This window comes from Haliotis rufescens, unplaced genomic scaffold, assembly GCF_023055435.1.
Source record: "Haliotis rufescens isolate VD_foot unplaced genomic scaffold, xgHalRufe1.0.p SCAF_6, whole genome shotgun sequence".
NCBI lineage: Eukaryota > Metazoa > Mollusca > Gastropoda > Lepetellida > Haliotidae > Haliotis > Haliotis rufescens.
Genome location: NW_025964334.1, coordinates 25,365,715 through 25,390,618, shown reverse-complemented (window position 1 = coordinate 25,390,618; position 24,904 = coordinate 25,365,715). Strand labels below are relative to the sequence as shown.

General features: G+C 40.5%; 2 protein-coding genes across 2 annotated transcripts in view; one reads left to right on the top strand and one right to left on the bottom strand.

Annotated features, from left to right (window-relative positions):
- Nucleotides 1-2,409: 2,409 nt before the first annotated feature.
- Nucleotides 2,410-21,101, bottom strand: LOC124111432 (eukaryotic translation initiation factor 3 subunit M-like). The gene is made up of 9 exons (XM_048386262.1): nt 20,952-21,101; nt 19,081-19,219; nt 17,314-17,455; nt 12,606-12,726; nt 10,494-10,588; nt 9,479-9,662; nt 8,188-8,269; nt 4,155-4,298; nt 2,410-2,682 (listed from the first exon to the last, which is right to left on the bottom strand). The coding sequence occupies exons 1-9, from the start codon at nt 20,991-20,993 to the stop codon at nt 2,483-2,485; spliced, it is 1,149 nt and encodes a 382-aa protein (XP_048242219.1). The 5' UTR covers nt 20,994-21,101; the 3' UTR covers nt 2,410-2,482.
- Nucleotides 21,102-21,122: 21 nt separating this feature from the next.
- The window catches only part of LOC124111431 (cysteine--tRNA ligase, cytoplasmic-like), a 283,163-nt gene continuing 279,381 nt past the window's right edge, over nt 21,123-24,904 (top strand). Inside the window, exon 1 of the mRNA XM_048386259.1 lies at nt 21,123-21,192. Coding sequence (XP_048242216.1) covers nt 21,177-21,192 — 16 coding nt within the window. The 5' untranslated portion in view covers nt 21,123-21,176. The remainder of the gene's footprint in view (nt 21,193-24,904) is intronic.

Sequence of the window (24,904 nt, the reverse complement as noted above, 5' to 3'; positions counted from 1 at the left end):
CATGACTTTGTGTTTTTATTGGAGATTGAGAAAGGACCCATCACTGCCCTATTCCCTTTAACCACTAGGCTACTCCACAACTCCCATCTGGCATGGGACACTGGTCAACCTTTAAAGGGCAAGTTCACACAGAATTAACCTATTTTTCTTGTACTTTTTCCACATTAAAAGTGTTAACCTAGAAGTGTCATAGACAAAAATATAAAAATATCACAATTAATTAACATATTTTTCGCATTAAAACGATTTATATTTTTCACATTTACCAAGTGTTCTATTTCCACAACAAAAACACCATGGCTTATGCCCCTTGCAATATGACGTCATTGGTGCCAATTGATAAACATTATGACGTCATCATGCTTTGTTAGAGCCGCTTCACGTGGTGTAGGTCTAGGTGTGTGATTCTAGCGTCTCAGATGCCAGCCAGCATAGTGTTATGCTGAGTCACCACTGCGCCGGAGTGTGTCGTAGGCCATGTTGTTTTACCGCCAACTGGTACTTGATTTCTTTTGCGTTGAGAATAGACAGGGACCCAGTTGAATTGGCACCAATTACGTCATAATCTAAGGGGGATAACTCAGGCCTGTTTAGCTCGAAAAACTCAGGCCTCATAACGGCATATCATTTTCACACTATTGTGAGCTTCCTACTTTCACTGTGAAAAAAATGAGTGTATATTTTCAAACACAGATACTAATTAATTCTAAAATTGCGTTTTGTTTAGAAAAATAAAGAAAGTGATTTTTGCGTGTACACTTCCCCTTTAAGGCAATGCTTGTGACTGTGACAAAGTTTGAGGAAAACCGTCTTGGGTGTCTTGTAAGTGAGAGTGAGTGAGTATGGTTTTATGCCGCTTTTAGCAATATTCCAGCAATATCACAGAGGGGGAACCAGAAATGGGCTTCACACTTTGTACCAATGTCGGGATTCGAACCCGGGTCATCGGTGTGACGAGTGAACGCTTTAACCACTCGGCTCCCCGCCCGCCCCCATCTTGTAAGTGAACATATCACAGACAAGTCAGTTGTCTGAAAATCAGCAGCAGGTGGACCTCTGAATTATGGCCAGGTAAATCAGGGAATTGCCAGTGGTTGGTTGGTTGTATAACGCCGCACTCAGCAATATTCCAGCTATATGACGCTGGTCTGTAAATACCTGAGTCTGGACCAGACAATCCAGTGATTAATATCATGAGCATTGATCCATGTAATTGGGATCAATGATAGGTATCAACCAAGTCAGCGAGCCTGACCACCCGATCCCGTTGGTCGCCCTTTACGGCAAGCATGTCATGGCAGTAGACATGGATGAGGAAACAGGGATCCACAAGCTACATATGCAATACTGAATACTGACTCAGCTATTGAGCTCAGTTAAATATTGCCTTTACAATATCCATCGTCTGGCTCTCCATTTTCAGTTATATTCTGAGAAGTGGTGCAGCACTGTCCAAAATAGCCGCCGACTGTCTCACTCTAGCTTCACTTATCAATTACCGAACAGAGATGTCTGCTGGTCCAAGATATGGTTGGATAATCAAAAATGAAAAAAACGTTTGAGGCTGAACATCATAAGTTGTCAACCTCGAGGGGTATACGGTGTGATATACCCAGTGTAACGTGTGCTAACTCTGTGAAACTGCAGACATACTAACAGAAAAAAGTTACTGATAACCCCACAATCAAAGGTTTCTGGCACGCCCAAGGAATGCAACTCTGCACAGCGATTTGTTGTAACTTAAACTGTTCCACCCGAAATCGCTTTGAAATTTATGAAAACACATGCCCAATGCAGCACAATTTCGAAACAAAGTCGTGTGCCTCCATAATATTATAATCATTTCTGGTATAACATCCCTTCCGGTTCAAGAAAACACATGCCCAAGGCAACAACTACAAAAACAGAAGGGTCCACGCCTATAGCTACCCTTGGCAATTTTCGTTATGGGACTGGTATGTTTTCGAGTTCAGCTGCTCGACAGACAGGCAGATTTTTTCTTCTAGGTGTGTGATCTAAAATATACTGAACAAAAAAAAAGGTGGGGATCATGAATATTTTGGGGACATTTTTTTGTAGTGAAGGCTGAGTAGTTTCATATAAAAATATCCCCCCAAAATATTCATAATGCCAAACTTGTTCAGTATATAAATATGGAAAAAAGTATGTGTGACAGCACTAATAATTTGTTGTTATTTTGATTCATTAATTCATTCTTTTTAATATAACTTTATGCAGTTACATGAAGACTTGGGACAGGTTTTATTTTGACAGGGCTGCCAAATTTCAGGAGTTGCCTGCCCTTTGGTCTGGCTAAAGATTTGGAGGAGTTTCTACACAGTTCCATCTTACTACAGTATACCAGACTAAATCCTTCACACCTAGTACTGACATTCAACAACACGACTGTTGACGGGTTATTTGATTTATTATTGACAGATGTATGTACACAGACCACATGAATGAGAAACTATTTGCAATTTCAAGAAGGAACTTGAGTCTGGAGTGCAGACAGAGAAGTGAAGTTGCCTTCTATTCCTTTTAGAGTCTCCTGCCACTCGGTCAGGGCGGAGCGGAGCACCTGCCAGTGGTGCTTGGTGAATGTCCGGTGGGTCGTCGAGATCACCACAACTTTCTTCTGAATCTGGTCAATTCTGGCTCGCACAGCTTTAGTCCTCAAAACTGAAACAGACAGGAATGGTCAATATGGAATCCTTGAGTTTTCAGAGTTAGTGAGTGAGTAGGGATTTACGCAGCTTATAGCAATTTTCCAGCAATATCACAGCGGGGGACACCAGAAATGGGCTTTACACTTTAATGGGCTTTACACATTGTACCCATGTGGTGAATTGAACCCGGTCTTCGCCATGATGAGCAAAGCTGTAACCACTCGGCTACCTCACTGCCTCTTGAGTTCAATTCAAAAGAATCAAAACAAAATCTGAAAGTGGTTAAGTGGGTTTGGTATTATGCCACTTTTAGCAGTATTCCAGCAATATCACAGCTGGGGTAACCAGAAATGGGCTTCACACGTTGTACCCAACCGAACCTGGGTCTTCAGAGTGACGAGCAAACGCTTTAAGCACTGGACCCCGACACCCCAGTGGTTGAAGGAGGAGCAGACCTATGTTGACACATTTAATCAAGAATTTCCTGGTAAATTGGTTGTTGATCACTCTCTGACCGTGTATGAACGAACATCTTTAACTGACTTGGATGTAAAATGGTTCTGGCATCGTACCAATAAACACACTTCCCTAACAGTGAGATAAGAATTGTGAAACCGACTTCACCCACCTTGAGTTATTGGCATATCAAACAAAATATGTTATAACCATGATAACATCACAGTTTTGAAGTTAGGAAAAGTTTTGTTCATGCAATCAGTTTTCCAATGATACTTTACACATTTAAAAACTTTTGCAAACATCTAATTTGAGAATGTCATTGATTAAACCTCCATGCTAAAGTATGTATAACGCCACAAGGACACCAACAGAATACAATTTTGGTGAGATAAAAAAAGGGTTGAAAGATTGTAAATTTTGTGGTTTATGCTGACAGCCTAAAATGAAATAAAAGAAGAATCTGTGTGTATTACACACGATAGATATATTTTCGAGAATTTAATTGCCCATAAATTAATTAAGGGTGCATATAACAAACAAGTGCGTATCATACTTGAATAAATAAGTCTTGTGTACATCAGAATCAGAAAGGGTGCCAACTGGGATTGTTCACTAGCCAATATATTAGCAAATAAAGCCGTGGGCGCTTATTACGTCGAATACGGTATATAGCGACGTGCATAGACGTGTGTGTGTTGTGTGGCTGCTTGTACTATGCCGCAGTTGAACATGAATACCCCACTCAGACACAGTATACTGACTCTGAGCCGACCAGTCCTTGTTTTAGCCCCATAATGCCGAGTGACAGACAGTGTAACAAGAAGTACCATCTTTTAACGTCTTTTGGTATGACGCGGCCAGGGATCGAATCCCGGACCTTCCACTCTCCGGGCGGACGCTCTACCATAAGACCACGGAGGCGGTTGTATCTTGAGACAAGGACACTTACCATGCTTACACTTGTCATAATAACTTCATTCAAAATTTGTTGTATCGACCACAGCATCTGCAACATCATGTGCTTACCATCAATGATAAACTCCTCGACCTGCTCGCTGCTCAACTGCATCTCCTCCTGGATGATGGAAAACTCAATCTCCTTCTTGTTCTCCGCCATCTGCATGAACGTCAACAGCCGCATCTTCCTCATGTTCTGGTCATGGGAGAGACCTGGAATATAGGAACACCCACACTGTAGGACAGCTGTGTGGTTCAGTGGTGCAAGTTGGCTTTAATGCCGCTTTGAACAGTCTTCCAGTTATATTTAGTGAGTGAGTGAGTATGGTTTTACGCTGCTTTTAGCAATATTCCAGCAATATCACGGCGGGGGACACCAGAAATGGGCTTCACACATTGTACACATGTCGGGAACCGAACCCAGGTCTTCGGCGTGACGAGCAAACGCTTTAACCACTAGGCTATCCGACCGCCCCTCCAGTTATATTGCAGGGTGTCAGCTTGACGTGGGAGGAAAGTAGACATTTATCACTTTGGTGAAACCAACAACTTGACTGGTTACGTGTAACTAAGTGTCACCACTTCCGTAAAACCCACGAGCACGGGTATGGGGCTGACAAACCTGGAAACATAATCAGCTTCACAGGATAGTGTTGCAAGATGTCAGTATTTTGTACATACATATTTGACTATCTTGAATGTTGTGAGGTGAAAAATTATTTTCGAATGAAGAGAAAATAATTTGGATGCCCACAAAGTAATATTGCATCACTGATTTCTCAACAACAACATATGTTGAAAGAAATTTTCATGATGCTTGAAACTAATGTGTCTCAGACCTGGTGTATTTGTTCATCACACGGTATTGAGAGTCATCAGATGACATATCCCCCCCCCCCCTCCCATCTTGTGCAATTTGGAAATGGAGTTTGGCTACTTTTACCACACTTTTGGTTCATTGCCATTGGATACCTGCAGTTCAGCATGTTCAGCCAAGTAAAAAATAATTCTGTTCAGTAAAAATCATCGAAAGACATCAGTTCCCCACTTGACTGATCTACAGTAAACTATGTTTATAACGGAAACACACTCATAACAAACTAACGGATATAATAAACTGTTTTTTGGTCCTGTCCATTTGCTGTATATATTCCGTACATTTGCTTAAGTTATAACGAACTACGGTTATAACGAATTAAAATAAATGGTCCTTTTAGGTTTGTTATAGCAAATTCAAAAAGAAATATTTAATGGTTTTGGAGTTATGTTCTGCAAACAGAAAACAAGTAGTTTTCATCATGAAAAATCATGAAAACAAAACAAAATCAGAAGAACAAAAATCCTAAATCATCAAAAGGCATCAGTAACCCACTAGACTGATCTATATAGAAAGTTTCAACAAGAAATATTTATCAGTTTTGGAGTTCTGCTCTGGAAACGGACGCTTACTGATGGATATGGTTATCGCTATATCTCCCCGTTTTTCAAACTGGGGGGATAAAAAGCTTACCAATGGGGCTATGAACCTCGTATAATATTGAAAAGCTATGAAGAGACAGTCCTGAGTTCATAGTAGTGTTGGGGTTTATCATATTCATTGAGTTATCATCTAGTTCTACACCTCTGGAACGTGTGTATTTCTTGTTTGACGCACTCTGCAATATTACAGCTGTATGATGGAAAATTGAATGTGGACAATTCAGTGATTGATATTGTGACCATCAATCCACACCGTCGGTGTATGAGGACACGCTATCAACCAAGTCTCCAAGTGGGACCACGATGTTCATTAAGGTTTTATTTACCACAAGCACAGGGGATCAATTCTAACCTGGAAACACCTCTTAAAAAGTATATGAGATATATTATGTTTGTTTGTTTGTTGTTTAACACCGCACTCAGCAATATTCCAGCTATATGACGGCGGTCTGTAAATAATTGAGTCTGGTCCAGACAATCCAGTGATTGACATCATGAGCATCGATCCGCTCAATTGGGATCGATGACATGTATCAACCAAGTCAGCGAACCTGACCACCCGATCCCGTTAGTTGCCTTTTACGACAGGCATAGTCGCCTTTTACGGCAAGCATGGGTTGCTGAAGACCTATTCTACCCCGGAATCTTCACAAGTCTGAGATATATTTCTGCATCAGCTTGAAATGGAGAGATGTCCAAAGTGCCATGTGGTCAACTCTGGTGTACACCTACTGTAATACACCTTTCAAAGGATACGTATTGCAATATTTGTTCTGTGTTCCGGAATACTGGTTAAATATACATATCAAGTTTCGGTATTATTTAAATTCAATTCTATACCAAAGTTCATTTAAAAATGATGTTGCCCTGTGAAAGAATTGACAAAACGGTGGAAGTGAAGAAGTGATTTTTCGCTCACGTTGTTCTCAGTGATTGACAATGTGGAGTAATATATAACTTTTGTAAAAAAAATAGGATCTGCATGTACAATTATTGTCTATCACTGTCAAATACTTTAGTTCCCAATATACTTTAGCCCCCAATAAATTGCAATATATTGCCATACAATGTTTGGGCAAATACACTGCCTTGGTCTTGTTCATGTCTTGTTACTCTGAAATTTAAATGCAAACCAAGGAATTCTTTCTACCAGGTATGATTCAAAATTGTTAAGAAAAAAACCTTTGAAAAAAAAGTTGAATAATGAGAGAACAGGGCTTAATCTATGACAAAAAAATGTTTGTGATTTGCCTTAGTTTGAACAAATTAATCTGAACAAACATTGGATTGTCACAAAACAATCTAGCATGACTTTAGTCTAGTCAATTCCTAATAAGGAAACAACTGAGGAACGCATGCTGCACCGGATCTTCCACTGCCCACTCGACTCCATACAACCTACTCCAAAGATTCCTAGTTGGATTGTAACCTTACTTTCAACAGATTTGTTTGTTTGTTGTTTAACGCAGCACTCAGCAATATTCTAGCTATATGACGGCAGTCTGTAAATAATCGAGTCTGGACCAGACAATCCAGTGATTGACATCATGAGCATTGATCCACGCAATTGGGATACGATGACATGCATCAACCAAGTCAGCGAGCCTGACCACCCGATTCCGTTAGTCACCTCTAACGACAAGCATAGTGGCCTTTTATGGACTTTCATCAGTATATAATTCATATTGCAGAGACGTCAACCATAACTGAATCCTTTGAGTCATTAGGGGGCACGGGCGGACCAGTCGTCTAAGGCGCCGCGATTCTCTGTGCAGAGTTGTGTCCCTGGGGCACGCCAGTAACCTATGACTGTGGGCTCGAATCCCTGTTCACCCCGATTATGTTTCTAGGTTTGTCAGCACCATACCCATGCTCATGGGTTTCACCAAAGTGGTAAACGTCTGAGACCTGCATCACTTCGGGCTTTCCTCCCACATTAAGCTGACACACCGCGATATAACTTCAATACTGTTAAAAGCAGCGTTAAACCCAACTCACTCACTCACTCACCTTTGAGTCATCAGTAGGGTTCACACAGAGTAATTTCATGTGAAACAGAGTCATGTTATCAGTACCTGTAGTTCCCGGGCTGAACCACTAAAGATCTATTGATTAAATCATTAAATCGATTAACTATAGTCATATGAAAAAATCAGGTGTTCAAAAACTGCTTTTGAGTATTTTATATGTTTAATATCCTGAGTGAGGGAGTGTGAGTGAGTATGGTTTTACGCCGCTTTTTGCAATTTTCCAGCAATATCACGGTGGGGGGACACCAGAAATGGGCTTCACACATTGTACCCATGTCGGGAATCAAACCCGGGTCTTCGGCGTGATGAGCAAACGCTTTAACCACTAGGCTACCCAACCGCACGTTTAATACTCTGAAGGGACTCCAGGATTAGAACTGGTTTCATCAACCTATGTGCATAATACGAGGTGACTGAATGGATTGGGTCGTCAGGTTCGAAGATATGGTAGATAGTATGGATTCCAATGGATCATATTTTCAATCACTGTTTTGTTTTGTCCAGATTTGATTATTCACAGTCCATCTTCATAAAGCTGTAATATTGCATGAAGCGTAAGACAACAAACAAATCCTGTTTCACGTGCCACTTACCTAGTGAGTTCACAAAGTCTGTGTTGTTCTTGTAAAACTGCTGATATTGTGAAAGCTTCCCCGAAACAAATATTGACAGGAGCTGAAATAAAAAACACAAACTCAGAAAAAGTATATTCTCCCTGATTTGAATTCTCAAAGATTACATATATCATGTATATAAATTTGTTTCCTTTTTATCAAATTATCTATAGTATCATCTCCTTTTCATTGTTTAAGACAAAGACCCATTTTAAAATCCCCCACAAAAGTGCGTACAAGAGATTTGGTTTAAAGCCATTTTGAACAGTATTCCAGTTGTATCATGGTGAGTCAAAGTGATGTGAGGAGGCCTGAATTGATTCAGGTCTTCTGAAACTGAAATCCACCAGTGTGGGTATGACAGTGGCAACATGTAAAATAAACAAAGATACGTATAATAACAAACCTAATCTTTCTGAAGATCTGATTATAGCATGGCAACTACCAAACTGTCAACTCAGAAATTTTACAATGTTGCCACTAACACACACATGAAAGAAGAGGTTTTCCCGCCTTACACAAGTGCATGAGGTACAGGTAGCAAGATACTACTACTTGCACAACTAGTTATGGACAGTTGACAGAGAAGAGGACTTCTGTTTAAAATCTGAAGATTTAATAGGGTGATGACACCAAGATGTGTCCTCAAGTTTCCTTCTGAGAGCCATTAAAAGCTAACAACAGAGTTTGGGTACCATCTCATGAACGTTTTAATGATCCATTATTTCAATAAAGTACTACCATATGGACCTTGTTCATTATCCTGTGTATCATGTCTACATTCTGTCATGATGGCCTGGATCCATTCACCCTCATAGCTTTTGTGTGTTTTTTAACGCCGCACTTAACAATATTCCAGCTACATGATGGTAGTCTGAAAATAACTGAGTCTGAACCAAACATTCCAGTGATTGACATCATGAGTATTGATTGACGTAATTGGGATACGATGACATGCATCAACCGAATCAGTGAGCCTGACCAATTCCCAGATCTTCAGGGCCCACTTGCACAAAGCGATCTTAGCGCTAAGATGATCGTAACTCCCATACTTTAACATAGGCTTACAATAGTCTTAGCGCTAAGATCGCTTTGTGCAAGTGGGCCCTGATCTTCACGGGGACTTATTAAATGATGCTTTGATGGAATATATGAGTCCCGACTACAGATCCTGATAGAATGAATATATATCAAGAATGTCTTCTTGGGAATGAGTCGGAGGTGTGTGTTTGGGAAGTGTGGCTGTGCAGACTAGTGGTAGGTTACTCACATCATGGATGAGTTCTCCCTCCAGGAACTTGACTGGCTTCAGTGACAACAGGTGATCCATCAGGTAAGTGCTGGGATCCGCCAGACATGTGACAATACACTTGTGGGCGTCGTCCCGAGCCTGGGAGGCGTTGTCCTCTGTGTAAGTTCCGAGCAGCTCGATCATCACCGCTGTGGCTTGTTCACTGTACAGGACAACACGTGCAGGGAAATAATAAGGTCAGCATCTATGCATTCCTGAGAATGGCATCTTCTATTTAAAGGCTAGACTTTCAGGCAGTAAGTATAAGTTTAATGACTGTTCCTTGTTCTAGATTATGTAAATAATAAGAACAAGTTGTCCCTATAAGAGTCCTTACTGTCCACATATCTAGACTTACCTATTAGGAAGACAGAATTAGTACACATCCATAACTTGTCTTCCAGTACAGCCTTGGAGCAAGGCTAGATAGAGGCCAACATTTACAAGTTTTCCATTTGTAGTTACAAGAATATGGTCTGAAGACATGAAACTATGGAATCCAACTTCTATATTATACGTCTCAAAAGAGTTTAAGGACCACCCGATTCTTTCGTATTACTGTAGATATTGATAGATAATGCACGTGTGTGTGGCTACTAATGCTCGTGTGTGTGGCTACTAATGCTCGTGTGTGTGGCTACTAATGCTCGTGTGTTGCTACTAATGCTCGTGTGTGCTGCTACTAATGCTCGTGTGTGTGGCTACTAATGCTTGTGTGTGTGGCTACTAATGCTCGTGTGTGTGGCTACTAATGCACGTTTTATAGTGCTAGCTGACTGAGATACCATGCCGCAGTTTAACATAAATACCCCACTCTGACCCAGTACTCTGACCCCGAGCTGACCAGTTCCCTTTCAGCCCCTTAATGTCGAGTAACAACAAGTACCATCTCTTAATGTCTTTTAGTATGATCTGCCCGGGGATAGTCAATATGTTGACAGTGCTTTCTAACTATAACAGGACACTGTTAGATGAAGTTAGGATAGGGCCGTACCTCATCTTGCCTTCAACGAGAGCATCGTAGAGAATCCTGAGCATGTGCTGTGTCTTCTGGGAGCTGATGTTCCACTGAGAGATCCACTCCTTCACCTACAACACAGGCACTTGAACTTGAACACACTGGAGGTGAGGTGAAATAGTGAGTGAGTGAGTGAGTTTGATTTTACGCCGCTTTTAGCAATATTCCAGCAATATCACGGCGGGGGACACAAGAAATGGGCTTCACACATTGTACCCATGTCGGGATTCGAACCCGGGTCTTCGGCCTGACGAGCGAACGCTTTAACCACTAGGCTACCCGACCGCCCGAGGTGAAATAGGGTTTAACGTCGCATTCAAGATTATTGCAGTTATACAGCGATGTCCATGTGCGTGGGTGCGTGGATGCGTGCTTGTTTGGCTGCTTGTACTGAGCTGGACTAATCCGGGTTTATAGTGGTAGCCCACTGAGATACCACGCCACAGTTTAACATGAATACCCCACTCAGTGAGTGAGTGAATGAGTATGGTTTTACGCTGCTTTTAGCAATATTCCAGCAATATCATGGCAGGGGACACCAGAAATGGTCTTCAAACATTGTACCCATGTCGGGAATCGAACCTGGGTCTTTGGCGTGACGAGCCAACTCTTTAACCACTAGGCTACCCGACTGCCCATACCCCACTCAGACACAGCATACTGACTCCGAGCCGACCAGTCCTTGTTTTAGCCCCTTAATGCCGAGTGCCAGACAGGGTAAAAATAAGTACCATCTTTTAACTTCTTTTGGTATGATGGGGCCAGGGGATCGAACCCTGGACCTTCAGCTCTCCGGGCTGACACTCTACCACTAGGCCCAGAAGGCAGACCTGAACCTATAGGAGACAATCAAGGGGGCCATGAAACACAAGCTGTGTGATTCAGTGTTCTGAACATGTCACCTCAAGGTGGGATCAATGACCAAAGTGATGCAGGTGTTGAGACATTTACCACCTTGGGATACATAACACGGGTTTGACAAGCCACGTATAAATACTCCACTTTGGATAGGGATGGTTTCATTATTCTGATACACAAAACTTATTTGCATAAATATCATAAAAAGCTGAGTCATACTTCATACTCCGGGCAAAATCTTGGCTTCAAACGCCTGATAATAGGAGCCTGTCATCCAAAGGGATGTAACTCTGCACAGCGAATTGTACTTCCTACTTGTTATAGTTATTTTGTATCAGCATATCTGAAGCAAGCTGGATGTGCCAAGTTCCGACTCGGAAGGCTGAGGTCTGATGCTATATTACCTACCATGTTAGGATCTGAGGGCACAAGGCCGAGGTCTACTGCTATATCACCTATGATGTTTGGACCTGAGGGCACAAGGCCAAGGTCTACTGCTATATCACCTACCATGTTCGGATCTGAAGGCACCACAAGGCCGAGGTCTACGGCTATATCACCTACCATGTCCAGATCTGTAGGCACAAGGCCGAGGTCTACTGCTATATCACCTACCAAGTTCGGATCTGAAGGCACCACAAGGCCGAGGTCTACTGCTATATAGCCTACCAAGTTCGGATATGAAGGCACAAGGCCGAGGTCTACAGCTATATCACCTACCATGTTCGGATATGAAGGCACAAGGCCGAGGTCTACAGCTATATCACCTACCATGTTCGGATCTGAAGGCACAAGGCCGAGGTCTACTGCTATATCACCTACAATGTTCGGATCTGAAGGCACAAGGCCAAGGTCTACTGCTATATCACCTACAATGTTCGGATCTGAAGGCACAAGGCCAAGGTCTACTGCTTTATCACCTACCATGTTCGGATCTAAAGGCACAAGGCCGAGGTCTACTGTTATATTACCTACCATTTTTTAATCTGAAGGCACAAGGCCGAGGTCTACTGCTATATTACCTACCATGTTCAGATCTGTGGGCACAAGGCCGAGGTCTACTGCTATATCACCTACCATGTTCAGATCTGTGGGCACAAGGCCGAGGTCTACTGCTATATCACCTACCATGTTCAGATCTGTGGGCACAAGGCCGAGGTCTACTGCTATATTACCTACCATGTTCAGATCTGTGGGCACAAGGCCGAGGTCTACTGCTATATTACCTACCATGTTCAGATCTGTGGGCACAAGGCTGAGGTCTCCCTGTCCAGCCAGTTTCAACATGGCACAATACACAGTGTATCGAAGTGGGGCGACATCTGGCAGGCCATAGAACAAGTTACTTAATCTGAAAAACATAGGGCCATTAACATTAAAATAATTAAAATAATCAACATAAAATCAACAAGACAAAAAAGTAAGCAGGGTTCACTAATACCCCTGAATGACAGAAAAGGACACATATCAAAATTAAACTTTGCACCACACCTCTTCTATTAGTATGGAAACCGTTCCCTTAATTCGAAAAACATCCATGAAATAGTTATAGTGATAGGTCGCACAAATGTTTCAGCAAAAACATCTAAGAAAAAATACATGAAAAATATCTGTATTTTCAGAAAATCCAAATATTGAAAACAAACTTCACACTGCACCTCTCCAATAGGTATAAAATGTGTACACCAAGTTTGAAAAGAATATATTCAGCAGTTTTCAATTTATAGGTCGCACAACAAAATTCTTGGACATGTTGGTAGGACAGACGGATGAATGGAATTCCTCAGTATAATTACACACCCTGCCTTTTTAAGTTAGAGGTAACCGTATAATAAAAATTATATCAATAAACAAGTCATCTAAACCTTGTCTCATGCAAGTAAGTGACCTGAAATAAGTATTGAAGGAACATTGAGGCAAAATGATGTTACTAGTGCTTCACTAGAACCTCTGAATCATGTTTGTGAGCTGAAAAAAGTGTCTCCCCATTCAGAGAGCACCTTGGATACTCACAGTTAGTGTAGCATTATTGAGTTTTCATATCAACACAGCGCTGACAAGAAATTTTCATAATGCAGACATTACAGTTCCGTGAAAAGTGACACTTGAAAGGCTTATCATGCCTTATTGAGTTTATATATCAACGTTATCATGATGTGCTAAAAAGAAATTTCTTTAGTATTTGTATGGCATCAACCAATGATTTGTTTGTTTGTTTGTCTATTGCTTCACGCTGCACTCAGCAATATTCCAGCTATATGACGGGGTCTGTAAATTACCAAGTCTGGACCAGACAATCCAGTGATTGACTTGAGCAACGATTGAGGCAATTGGGATACGATGAAATGCATCAACCAAGTCAGCGAGTCTGGCCACCCGATCCCGTTAGTGGCCTCTCACAACAAGCATAGTTGCCTGTTAGGGCAAAATAGCCATTACATATCATGACCAGTGCTACCATTACGCTTGAGTTTATAGTTGAGCTGAACAGCTTACTTCATCAAGAACAAAACCTTGTGTTGTTTAATAAGTGTACTTCTAAACATGCTAAATCAACAGCCTTTCTTCTGAAAGTTTTCAAATGTCAAAATATTTGTTTGTGAGCTGAAAAAAGTGTCTCCCCATTTAGAGAGACACCTTGGATACTCACAGTTAGTGTAGCATTATTGAGTTTTCATATCAACATAGCGCTGACAAGAAATTTTCATAATGCATGGAGTTTATCATTGAGCCAGTAGTATGTGACTTGTCTCAAGCCTAGTTGCTATGTCCGGTAATATTTCTTTCAGTAAACATCAGCTGTTGGCACCGACTGATCTAGTTACAATTGATAATGATACATGATTGTCGCTATAGTGACTGAGTATCTTTTTGTTGTTAAGATGATCTGAAATATCTTAGATTGTCTGCTTTATGTGGTAGGAAATCCTAAAATGATATGGATCACAGACATTTTGGTGAAATACACCAGCACAGGATGTTCACAAATTGGGGATCCAACCCAACAATCAGATGATCCTAGTACAACTAAGGGTTGGTTGTTTGGTTTGTTGTTTAACGCCACACTCAGCAATATTCCAGCTGTATGACGGCGGTCTGTAAATAATCGAGTCTGGACCAGACAATACAGTGATTAACATCAGGAGCATCGATCCATGCAATTGCGATCGATGACATGCATCAACCAAGTCAGTGAGTCTGACCACCCGATCCCGTTAGCCGCCTTTTACGCCAAGCATGGGTTGCTGAAGACCTATTCTAACCCGAAATCTTCACGGGTGACAACTAAGGGACACAACTCTGCAAAGGTAATTGTTTAACATTGATCATGGTCCCTACATCACTTCATGACAAAGTTGTATGTGGTTTAAGTCAGCTGAAAAGAGTGCCTCTTGAATACCTACAGAAAGTGTACAGATAGTTTTACAACCTATAATTGAACATATGATTATTTAAAAATGCCTACCAACAATGACTGAGAAAGAAATACATTTCTGTTATTATTTTCTCGGAGCAGAGGATGTCAAATTGGCAGTTGTGATTTGATACCTCTGATTGACCAATCAGAACTGAGCATTTCTTAATCAACAGCCTTTATTCTGAAAGTTTTAAAATGCCAAAATATTTGTTTGTGAGCTGAAAAAAGTGTCTCCCCATTCAGAGAGCACCTTGGATACTCACAGTTAGTGTAGCATTATTGACTTTTCATATCAACATAGCGCTGACAAGAAATTTTCATAATGCAGAACTTACACTTCAGTCCAAAGTGACGCAAGGGAGACAGATATTCAGAACAAATGTAAAAAACAATCCTCCATAGATCTGTTAAAAAAGACATTCGACGGGCAACATCAAGTGCGCTGGACATCCATGAAGGCAACACATATCTCCTGGGTTCAGAGGGCCTATTCTTAGTGTGGAAACCACATGTAAATGAGCTGAAAAACTGTCCCCCACCCCAGCCCATGTCATCTTGGATACTCACAGTTAGTGTTCAGTCAGTTTTATAAGCTATAACTGAACATTTAACTACCGTATTCGACGTAATAAGCGCCCACGGCGATATTTGCTAATATATTGGCCAGTGAACAATCCCAATTAGCACCCCTTCCGATAGATCAATGTACACAAGACTTATTTATTCACGTATAATACGCACTCGTGTACTATATGCTTCAGGCTGTCAGCATAAACCAAGAAATTTATCTTTCAATTCTGTTTTTTTCCACCAAAATAATATTCTAATAAGAGCCCCCTATTTCTAATTTTGAGAGCGCCCTGGGCGCTTATTAAGTCGAATACGGTATATCTAAAAATGCCTACTGACAATGACTGAAAATAGAAAATACTTTACGATTAATATTATCTACTGTGGTGATGTGGTCATCAAATCGGCTGTTTCAATCACAGGTTGTTATTGTGCTTTGATACCCGACTAACCGATCATCATGATCATAACTGAGCAATTCCTGAATTCATAGTAGAATTCTTAATCAACAAGTATTTGTTTGTGAGCTGAAAAAAGTGTCTCCCCATTTAGAGAGAGCACCTTGGATACTCACAGTTAGTGTAGCATTATTGACTTTTCATATCAACATAGCGCTGACAAGAAATTTTCATAATGCAGATGTGTTAACATGTTACCTGGCAACAGTCTGTCTGCTCACCAATTGCTTTCCAAAAGTTTTCAGCAGAATAGTGTTAAATGTTTGTCACTTAAATCATACATTACGTTTTATAGTCAGTATTCGAAATAATTATAATACAAGACAGTCGGGGCTTATGACCCATAAGTTTTGCCTGCTCATCTTCAAAGTTTCCTGCCTGCATCCAGGCATTATTTATATTGAAAAATCATAAAAACAAGTAGACAAATCATGTCTTGATCCAGTTGAAATAATGCAAACAATTACTTGAGAATCTGCAGGAGTTATAATAAAACTGAATATATAAGTCGTCTTAATATTATCTGTCAGATAGTGAGGTGAGGTGAAATTGGGTTTAACGTCGCGTCCAAGATTATTGCACTTATATAGCGACGTGCATGCACGTGTATGTGTGTGTGTGGCTGCTTGTACTAGTCCGGACTGATGCCGATTTATAGTGCTAGCTCACTGAGATCTTATGCCGCAGTTTAACATGAATACCCCACTCAGACACAGTATACTGACTCCCAGCCGACCAGTCCTTGTTTTAGCCCCTTAATGCCGAGCGCCAGACAGGGTAACAACAAGTACAATCTTTTAACGTCTTTTTGTATGACACGGCCCGGGATCGAACCCTGGACCTTCCGCTCTCCGGGCGGACGCTCTACCACAAGACCACGGAGGCGGTCCTGTCAGATAGTGGGGCAAGTCAGCTTTAGAAATTGGCACTAGTCCTATAGTCCTTGCCAAACTGCCCAATTGTAAAAGTATCATAAGGACTAGTAGAAATTTTCCCTTTTTAAGGGTTTGGCTATATGTTATCATTATAAGGACTAGTGGACGAAAACTGTTAGTTTCTAACCCTGCAAGTGGAGGAAAATTTCATGCAGCCCAACAGAAAAGTTACCAGCCGCAGGCAGGCAGTTATTTTCGGACATTGTTTACAGTGCTAGACAACTGACACCATGCCTCAGTTTAACATGGATAGCCCACTTAGACACAGTTTACTGATTCCAAGCCAATGAATCCTCTTTTCATCCCCTTTATGCTTTGTGCCAGGCAGGGTAACAACAAGTACCATCTAATAATGTCTTTTGGTATGACAATTTTGATTGTCAATAGCATACAGAAAAGACACATATACTCCAACATCACAACAGCATAAAATACCATGTGATACCATTCAAGAAAACTACCATTTGCATTTGTGAATAACATGAGGTTAAGCTGAAACTGTGAGCACATCACACAATAATAGTAGCCATGGTAACGACCTGGTTTCTAGGACTTACAATTTAACTCGGACACCAAGTCGCTTCTCTGAGGTTGTGGCTTTTACTATCTTCTCACAGAAGAGAGTTCCCAGACTCTCCACGCCCTCTGGCGGCACCATGAGTATCAAGGAAATGATTCCATTGAAGAGCATCTCAACCTCTGCAACAATGGTACATTCAGAATGCAAAATGGGAACAGAATTGGCAAGTTGTTTCAAATATTAATTCATTCACAGGCTCATATTGCCTGTGAGTGGCAATACCAGGGTAATACAACAAAACAAACAGGCATTCATTTTTTCTGATTTTAGGATCATTTTCACACCTACCTATCAGTTTAGGCTAAAAAAACAACAAACATATATCTTGGTTCTCAGGCACCGCCCGCTTCATCACAATTTCCGTCACATGTTTCTCTTTTATTTCTGTTTTTAAAAAAAACTAAAAATCCTTCAATATTCCAAAATCCAACAGTAGTCAAATACTGTATTCCACTATTTTACTCATAAAGGAATACATTTATGTAGGGAGGCCCTCTCCCAGGTTGATTGTACACAACGGTTTATTTGGTTACATACTAGTTTGAACAACCAAATGAAAAAAAAAAAAGACACCGCCCACCCGCACTATATTTTCAAAAACCATTGCCTGAGAACCAACACTTTTATTTTTTAAACCTTATTAAACCATTACAATGACATCACACTTTTGTCGTTGCAGTTGATTCTGAGCCAGGAATTCACTGGCCATTCTGAATGCGAACTGATGCAAATATAGATGCATGTCAAAACCTTGCACTAAATGTATCAGATGTATGACATCAAAAGAAACTTGGAACGTTATGACAAAATGATTTTACTAGTGCTTCATTCGACTTTTGTAACCATGTCAGTGAGCTGAAAAAAGTGTCTCCCCATTTAGAGAGAGCACCTTGGATACTCACAGTTAGTGTAGCATCATTGAGTTTTCATATCAACATAGTGCAGACAAGAAATTTTCATAATGCAGATTTATTAGCATGTTGCAACATACAGGAACACACCCAAAGTGTTCAAAATTCTACCAGCCCCTAACATAACTTTAACATTAGTGAAACTGGATCAGGCTAGTATTTATTTCTATCCCTGCAGTGGTTTGCAGCAACTGAATTGCATTTGGCTTGTAAATTTGATTGTGACTTTTTTTCACTTCATTGTCATTGCTATCCAATTGCTTAAAGCTTTTTCATGACATTTCACATGTTAAACGTTGGTCAGGAATTCACTGGCCATTCTGAATGCAAACTGATGCAACTATAGGTCATTATGCAAGATTCTAGAAAAATTATATGTCAACCATAACATGGTATAAGTGTAAAAAATAATCACTTGAATCTGTTGCTACCAGTGAGTTGGGTTTAACGATGCTTTGAACAGAATTTCAGTTATATCACAGCGTGTCATCTTACTGTGGGAGGAAAGCCTGAAGTGATGCAGGTCTCACATGTTTACCACTTTGGTGAAACCCACGAGCACAGGTATGGTGTTAACAAACCTAGAAACATAATTGGGGCAAACCTGGACTTACAATCATAAGTTTTACCGAAACAACATATCTACAAATGAGTGAGTGAGTATGGTTTTATGCTGCTTTTAGCAATATTCCAGCAATATTACGGCAGGGTACACCAGAAATGGGCTTCACACATTGTATCCATGTCGGGAATCGAACCCGGGTCGAGCGATTGCTTTAACCACTAGGCTACCCATCCGCCCCTATCTACAAATGAAGCAGATAACATCTTACCACCATCAGTTTGAATTTCCTTCCAACATATTGTGCTAGCTTCAACCACATTCTTTAAATCTGTTAGGATCCCACTCTCAGAGTTTTCTTCACAGATTTCTGCTCCAAGAGACTTAAGAAAGCTTCGTAACTCTGAAGTCTTGAAAACAATTGGAGAAAAAAACAACATGATTCATTTACAGATATCATAAGACAAATAACCATACAAAATGTGCAATTTTCAATAGACATCATAAACACAGGTAACCATGGTAACTGACAATTCTAGTACACATCATAAGTACTTTACATGTCAGGACATATTCAATAATTGAACATGTGACCAGAACTAACCATATATCACCTTATAATACTACATGCAACTTACTGAAGCCCATTAGGCCACTCTCAATCAGCTTACCATCAAAATGTACAGGGGTAAAAAGGTAAAAAACAATATATTGAGAGATTTTTGTTCTCATTTAGTAGCATGAGATGTTTACGGCATTTGTGGTGAGTGAGTATGGTTTTACGCCGCTTTTAGCAATATTCCAGCAATATCACGGCGGGGGACCCCAGAAATGGGCTCCACACATTGTACCCATGTCGGGAATCTAACCCGGGTCTCCGGCGTGACGAGCAAACGCTTTAACCACTAGGCTATCCGGCCGCCCCCGGGATTTGGGGAGATAACTCTCTGCACAAGGCCAATGTCTGCAGTAGTAAACTGGTCGATAACCGCTATATCTAAATTTGAGGAATGAACTTGTATTGATTGTTTTACATGGATTTTATCTCAAGTCCCTTACCAATGAAATAAAAAACTATTTATACACATAAAAAGTTCATTTTAGAGAGGTTCTGGTGGGAGAGGTCCCTTTGTTGAACATGTTGAATGCCACAAACCGATCATGAATATATTTTTGAAGTAGACTAATCACATATAGATGATTGTGAGATTTCCAAATTTTGTACACTTAGCAACAAAAATCAGGTACAATTTCTCATTGAGTGTAGTGCCAGCCATAGTCCAATAAGATTTGAAGATCTTGGATGGAGACCAGGTGACATAAAGATCAGAGAAGAGCAGTTTCATAACAATAAACAAACCAAACCACTATGGATATGTGTTATTTTTGTTACACCAAAATTTATAGGTTTGACTCGGAAAGTAAATTAGCTCATAATTGTGTTTCGGAAATTAGCTCCCTTGGACGCATGCTGAAAAAGATTCATTGGGTATTTACATGTGCTGTTTTTTTAAGTTATTCAATTAATGTATGCGTGTCGCAAGTTAAGTGAAAGTAATTGAGTTTTGAATATTTTGGGAGGGGGTATTTTATGCAAATACGCTGCTTATCTGAAGCTTTAAAGAATGACAAGACCCGCAAGTTTTGTAGTTGATACCATATGTTTCAACACACACAAATCATGTCAAATGTTAACAAGGCAAGGTTAATAATGATTTTTACACCTTTCAGATATACTTTCAAGGATACTACGTATAAACAATTCACTGAAATACCAAACATGAATTCATTAATTGTACAATGTCCACTATATCCATATGTTTAACTGTGTTTTTGAAGAAAACATTTCACGTGAGATTACGGAGATAATAAACTGATACCAAACAGTTTCAGTTACAGTATGAAACTGTAAATCCATTTTAATTCATTGCGTATGTCGTTTTACGAGACATTTCATCATTTTCCTCACAAAATTACCACGAATTTAGGAGACACAACAACACGTGAGCACCATATGGACACATATTTAGTCTTATAATTTCACTATTAGGACTCATATGTTGCAAGTATTTGGCTATTCGACCAATAATCTAATTATAAACTTTTCCAACAACTTATTTACAGTTACAAACATCAATTTACCTGTTCAGGGACCGCTATATCTATGAATACCGGCGTACTCATTTTGCGTCCGTGAGAAGATGGCGAAGCACTGCGAAACACCAATGCTGATTGGATTAAATGAACCAATAGGCTTTCTCAATACAACTTGTCGTTCAATTCGTAGTATAAGAAGCGCGGCCAACTGTTCCGACAGCTCGCTACAGTACTACTGCCGGTTTCATCATCGCGTGGAATAGGGTGACAATGTCTGAAGTTGCTGGTAAGTTGCACCAGTTTACGTGAATACTAATCACTCACAAGTAGAATACATGTGAGTCGTAGTAAGAACATATAATGCTGATTCTATCACATGTACATTTATAACTGACAACTTCGGTTTGTCTTGGTAATACCGAATCGGCGATCGGCTGTAAAGTGAAGATTGACACATCGTGGAACCTGGCTTTTTACAGATGTTTAGTTGGCAATATTGTCTCTCGAAGGAACAAAATCTGTCATCAACATATCACATGAAATTTGACTTGACATTCAAGTTTTTGTCTTTGCTGTATGAAACAACCACAACTGTTTAGACAGTCACAAACATTTTGTAGTGAAAGTTCTCATGTTCTTGAAGTTCCTGGACATGCCACGCTAAGCTGTCACATCAGAGAGATGTTGGCACGACCACCAGCAAGAAAACAGTGTAATGATTGTCACAATATCAGAACTGCAGCATATGCACTGTCGGTTATGTATCTTGTACAATTTCATGGTTGTCACACGTTTTGTTAGCAATGACATAAGGTAAAGGATCAATATTTTTATTATTTTCTTTCTAACTTGCTTGAACTATTTTAAGGTATTTGTAACTTGTTCACTAAAACAACAAAGTAGGTCATTGCTGATGACATCTACATGACACAGTGGTAGATCACCCCAAGATTGGGTGTAATGTAAGTACATGTATTTCTATTATTAGGCAAGGAAATCAAGCCTGCATGACCAGGACTCCTTTGTTATTGAAGTATCCTGGTGAAATACTGGAGTGGGCTGTCCTTAGATATCTCATGTTGGAAAGGAGACTTTGTATGGTTGTGGACAACTTTGAAACATGAAGTTGTATCTCTAACTCTGAACATACATCATAGCAGATTAAAACTTAGTATGTTTGGTGATATCACAGTTTGTGTCTTTAGTCACTAGTCCGAAGCCCAAGTCTGTTTGGTGAAGTAAACTTACCGGTAGCTATTAATTGTTCATATGATAATACTAAACTCTACTGAAAATGATACATAGAGCCATGTTTGGGCAAATAGAATCAAAAGTTTTTGGCATTGACTGACATCATAACTAATAACATAAGCTGACAAATTTTAAAAAACTGGTCGTCATTTCAGTATGTTTCATAAAACAAAATCTGCCCAAAGTTCCATATCCATAGTCATGTTATAATTTATATCACAACATATTTGGTACAGTGAGTGAGTGTGTATGGTTTTACGCCACTTTTAGCAATATTCCAGCAATATCACGGCAGGAAGACACCACAAATGGGCTTCACACATTGTACCCATGTCGGGAATCGAACCCAGGTCTTCGGCATGACAAGGGACCGCTTTAATCACTACTCTACCCGACCGCCCTATTTGGTACACACTGTGCATAATTCTGTTTGTTTGTTGTTAAATGCGGCACTCAGTTATGTAACAGTAAACAATCAAATCTGGATCAGTGATAAATATTGTCAACAACGATCCACGCTGTCGGGGTGTGATGTCAAATAATTAACCATGTCACAGAGCCTGACCACATGATCCATTTGGTCGCCTCTGACAATCAGACCCCCTGAAGATCTGGGTGAGAACTGGTCTTCAAGCAACCCATGTTTGTCATAAGTAGGAGACTAACAGGATCGGGTTGTCTTGCTCGCTGTCATTGTATCCCATGTTGTGTAGATTGATGCTCATGATGTCAATCACTGGATTGTCTGGTCCATACATATTCTATCATTTACAGACTGCCTTCATACAGCTGGACCGTTGCTGAGGGCAGCGATTAACAAAAGCACACAAATGACCAGCATTGGTTGCTGGGGATCTATGTTAACCCATCTTCCTGAGGCAAGAAAGTTAACTGACGATAAAAGTCCAGTTTCCACTCTTGCCAAATTAGGCTGGTATTATGGAGTTACATTTTGGCTGGACTAACGAGTTTATGCATAGTCCAACAAAATTGAAATCTGGTTCGTAAACTGTCATGCAGATTTTGGTTGATTGCGTGATTTGTAAAGCATGTGCACCGCCAACTCGTCAACAGATATTTTCCAAATCATTTTTATGTTTTTAATCAAGGTGCTCTTGTGATTTGATGCACTTCGCGACGTAAGACGTAAGACCTCGATCACTGGGTTGTCTGGTCTAGGCTTAATTACATATTTAAAGGCTGCCTTCATACAACTGGGATGATGCTGAGTGCGGTGGTTAACAAACAAGATGTGTCCAGGGAATGTTTAATCTCTTTGAGCTGGAGTTGTCTCCCCTTTGACCATAAAGTGGCAGAAGACTGACTTTTGTTGGATGCCATTCAACTAATTCATCTGTATAGTGTATATATATACGAGGGGTGTTCATTAAAGATTTCCCCTAAACCACTTAGGGTTATCATATTTGGTTGAAATTTCACATGTGTAATGATACATGTATCTATGGGTTATGTCTGAATTTGCAGCATCGAACTATTAATCTTACCACTTTTACAGGTGTTATTATCGAGTAGGGTGTGACAATGGAGCCATTAGAATACCGAGCAGTGATTAGGTTTTTATATTTGAAAGGTCGCACACCAAAAGAAACTTTTCGATGAAATGAAAGCAACTTATGAGCAAGATGCCCCATCATATGATGTTGTTAAACACTGGCATCGCCAGTTCAAGTGTGGTCGGACATCTGTGGAAAGAGCTGCCATTCCTGGTCGCCCCCATTCAGCCATTGATGAGGAGACTATCCATCAAGTGGAGACCGCCATTTTGGCAGACTGACGTATAACTGTTCGCCAGTTAGCACAAGAAGTCAAGATTAGTGTAGGGTCTGTGGAAAAAATCATCCATGACAATTTGAACATGCATAAGGTGTCTGCACGATAGATTCCCAGGTTGCTCACACCTTTCCAAAAGCAGGAACGAGTCAATTGCTCAAATGATCTTTTGGACATGTGCCAAAAAAAACAGGCAAACTTTTTTGACAGACTTAGCACACAGGATGAAACATGGGTCCATCACTATGATCCTGAGACTAAAGTTCAGTCGATGCAATGGAAGCATGTGGAGTCACCACCCCCAAAGAAGGCACGTGTCCAACCCTCTGCAGGCAAGGTCATGCTCACAGTGTTTTGGGACCAGCACGGAGTAGTGATGATGAATTTCTTGGCAAAGGGTACCACAATTACAGGAGCTTATTATGCTTCACTGCTGCGGAAATTGCGGGACGCTATCAAGCTTAAGAGGCATGGCATGCTGACCAAGGGTGTCCGTCTCCTGCAAGACAATGCTCCAGTACACAACTCTCATGTTGCCCAGACAGAAGCGCGGTCCAGTGGCTATGAAATCCTTCCACATCCTCCTTACTCTCCTGATCTTGCACCATCTGACTTCCACCTTTTTGAAGGGAAAACGTTTCACAGATGATGAAACACTGATTTCTAAAGTCAAGTCCTGGTTTGAGATGCAAAATGAGGGCTTTTACAAGCGAGGTCTCCATAGTTGCATAAAACGATGGGAGAAGTGTGTAACTCTTGGTGGTTCCTATGTGGAGAAAGACTAATACCTATGCCAAGTTTCATTCCACTAGGTCCATCGGAAGTGGGTCAGGGGAAATCTTTAATGAACACCCCTTGTATGTTATGAATATAAGACTGAAATAGAAATGAAACAATTACACTTTTTGTCCCCCGCCGCGCGAAGGCGCGAAGCGGGGGATATAGTATTCACGACC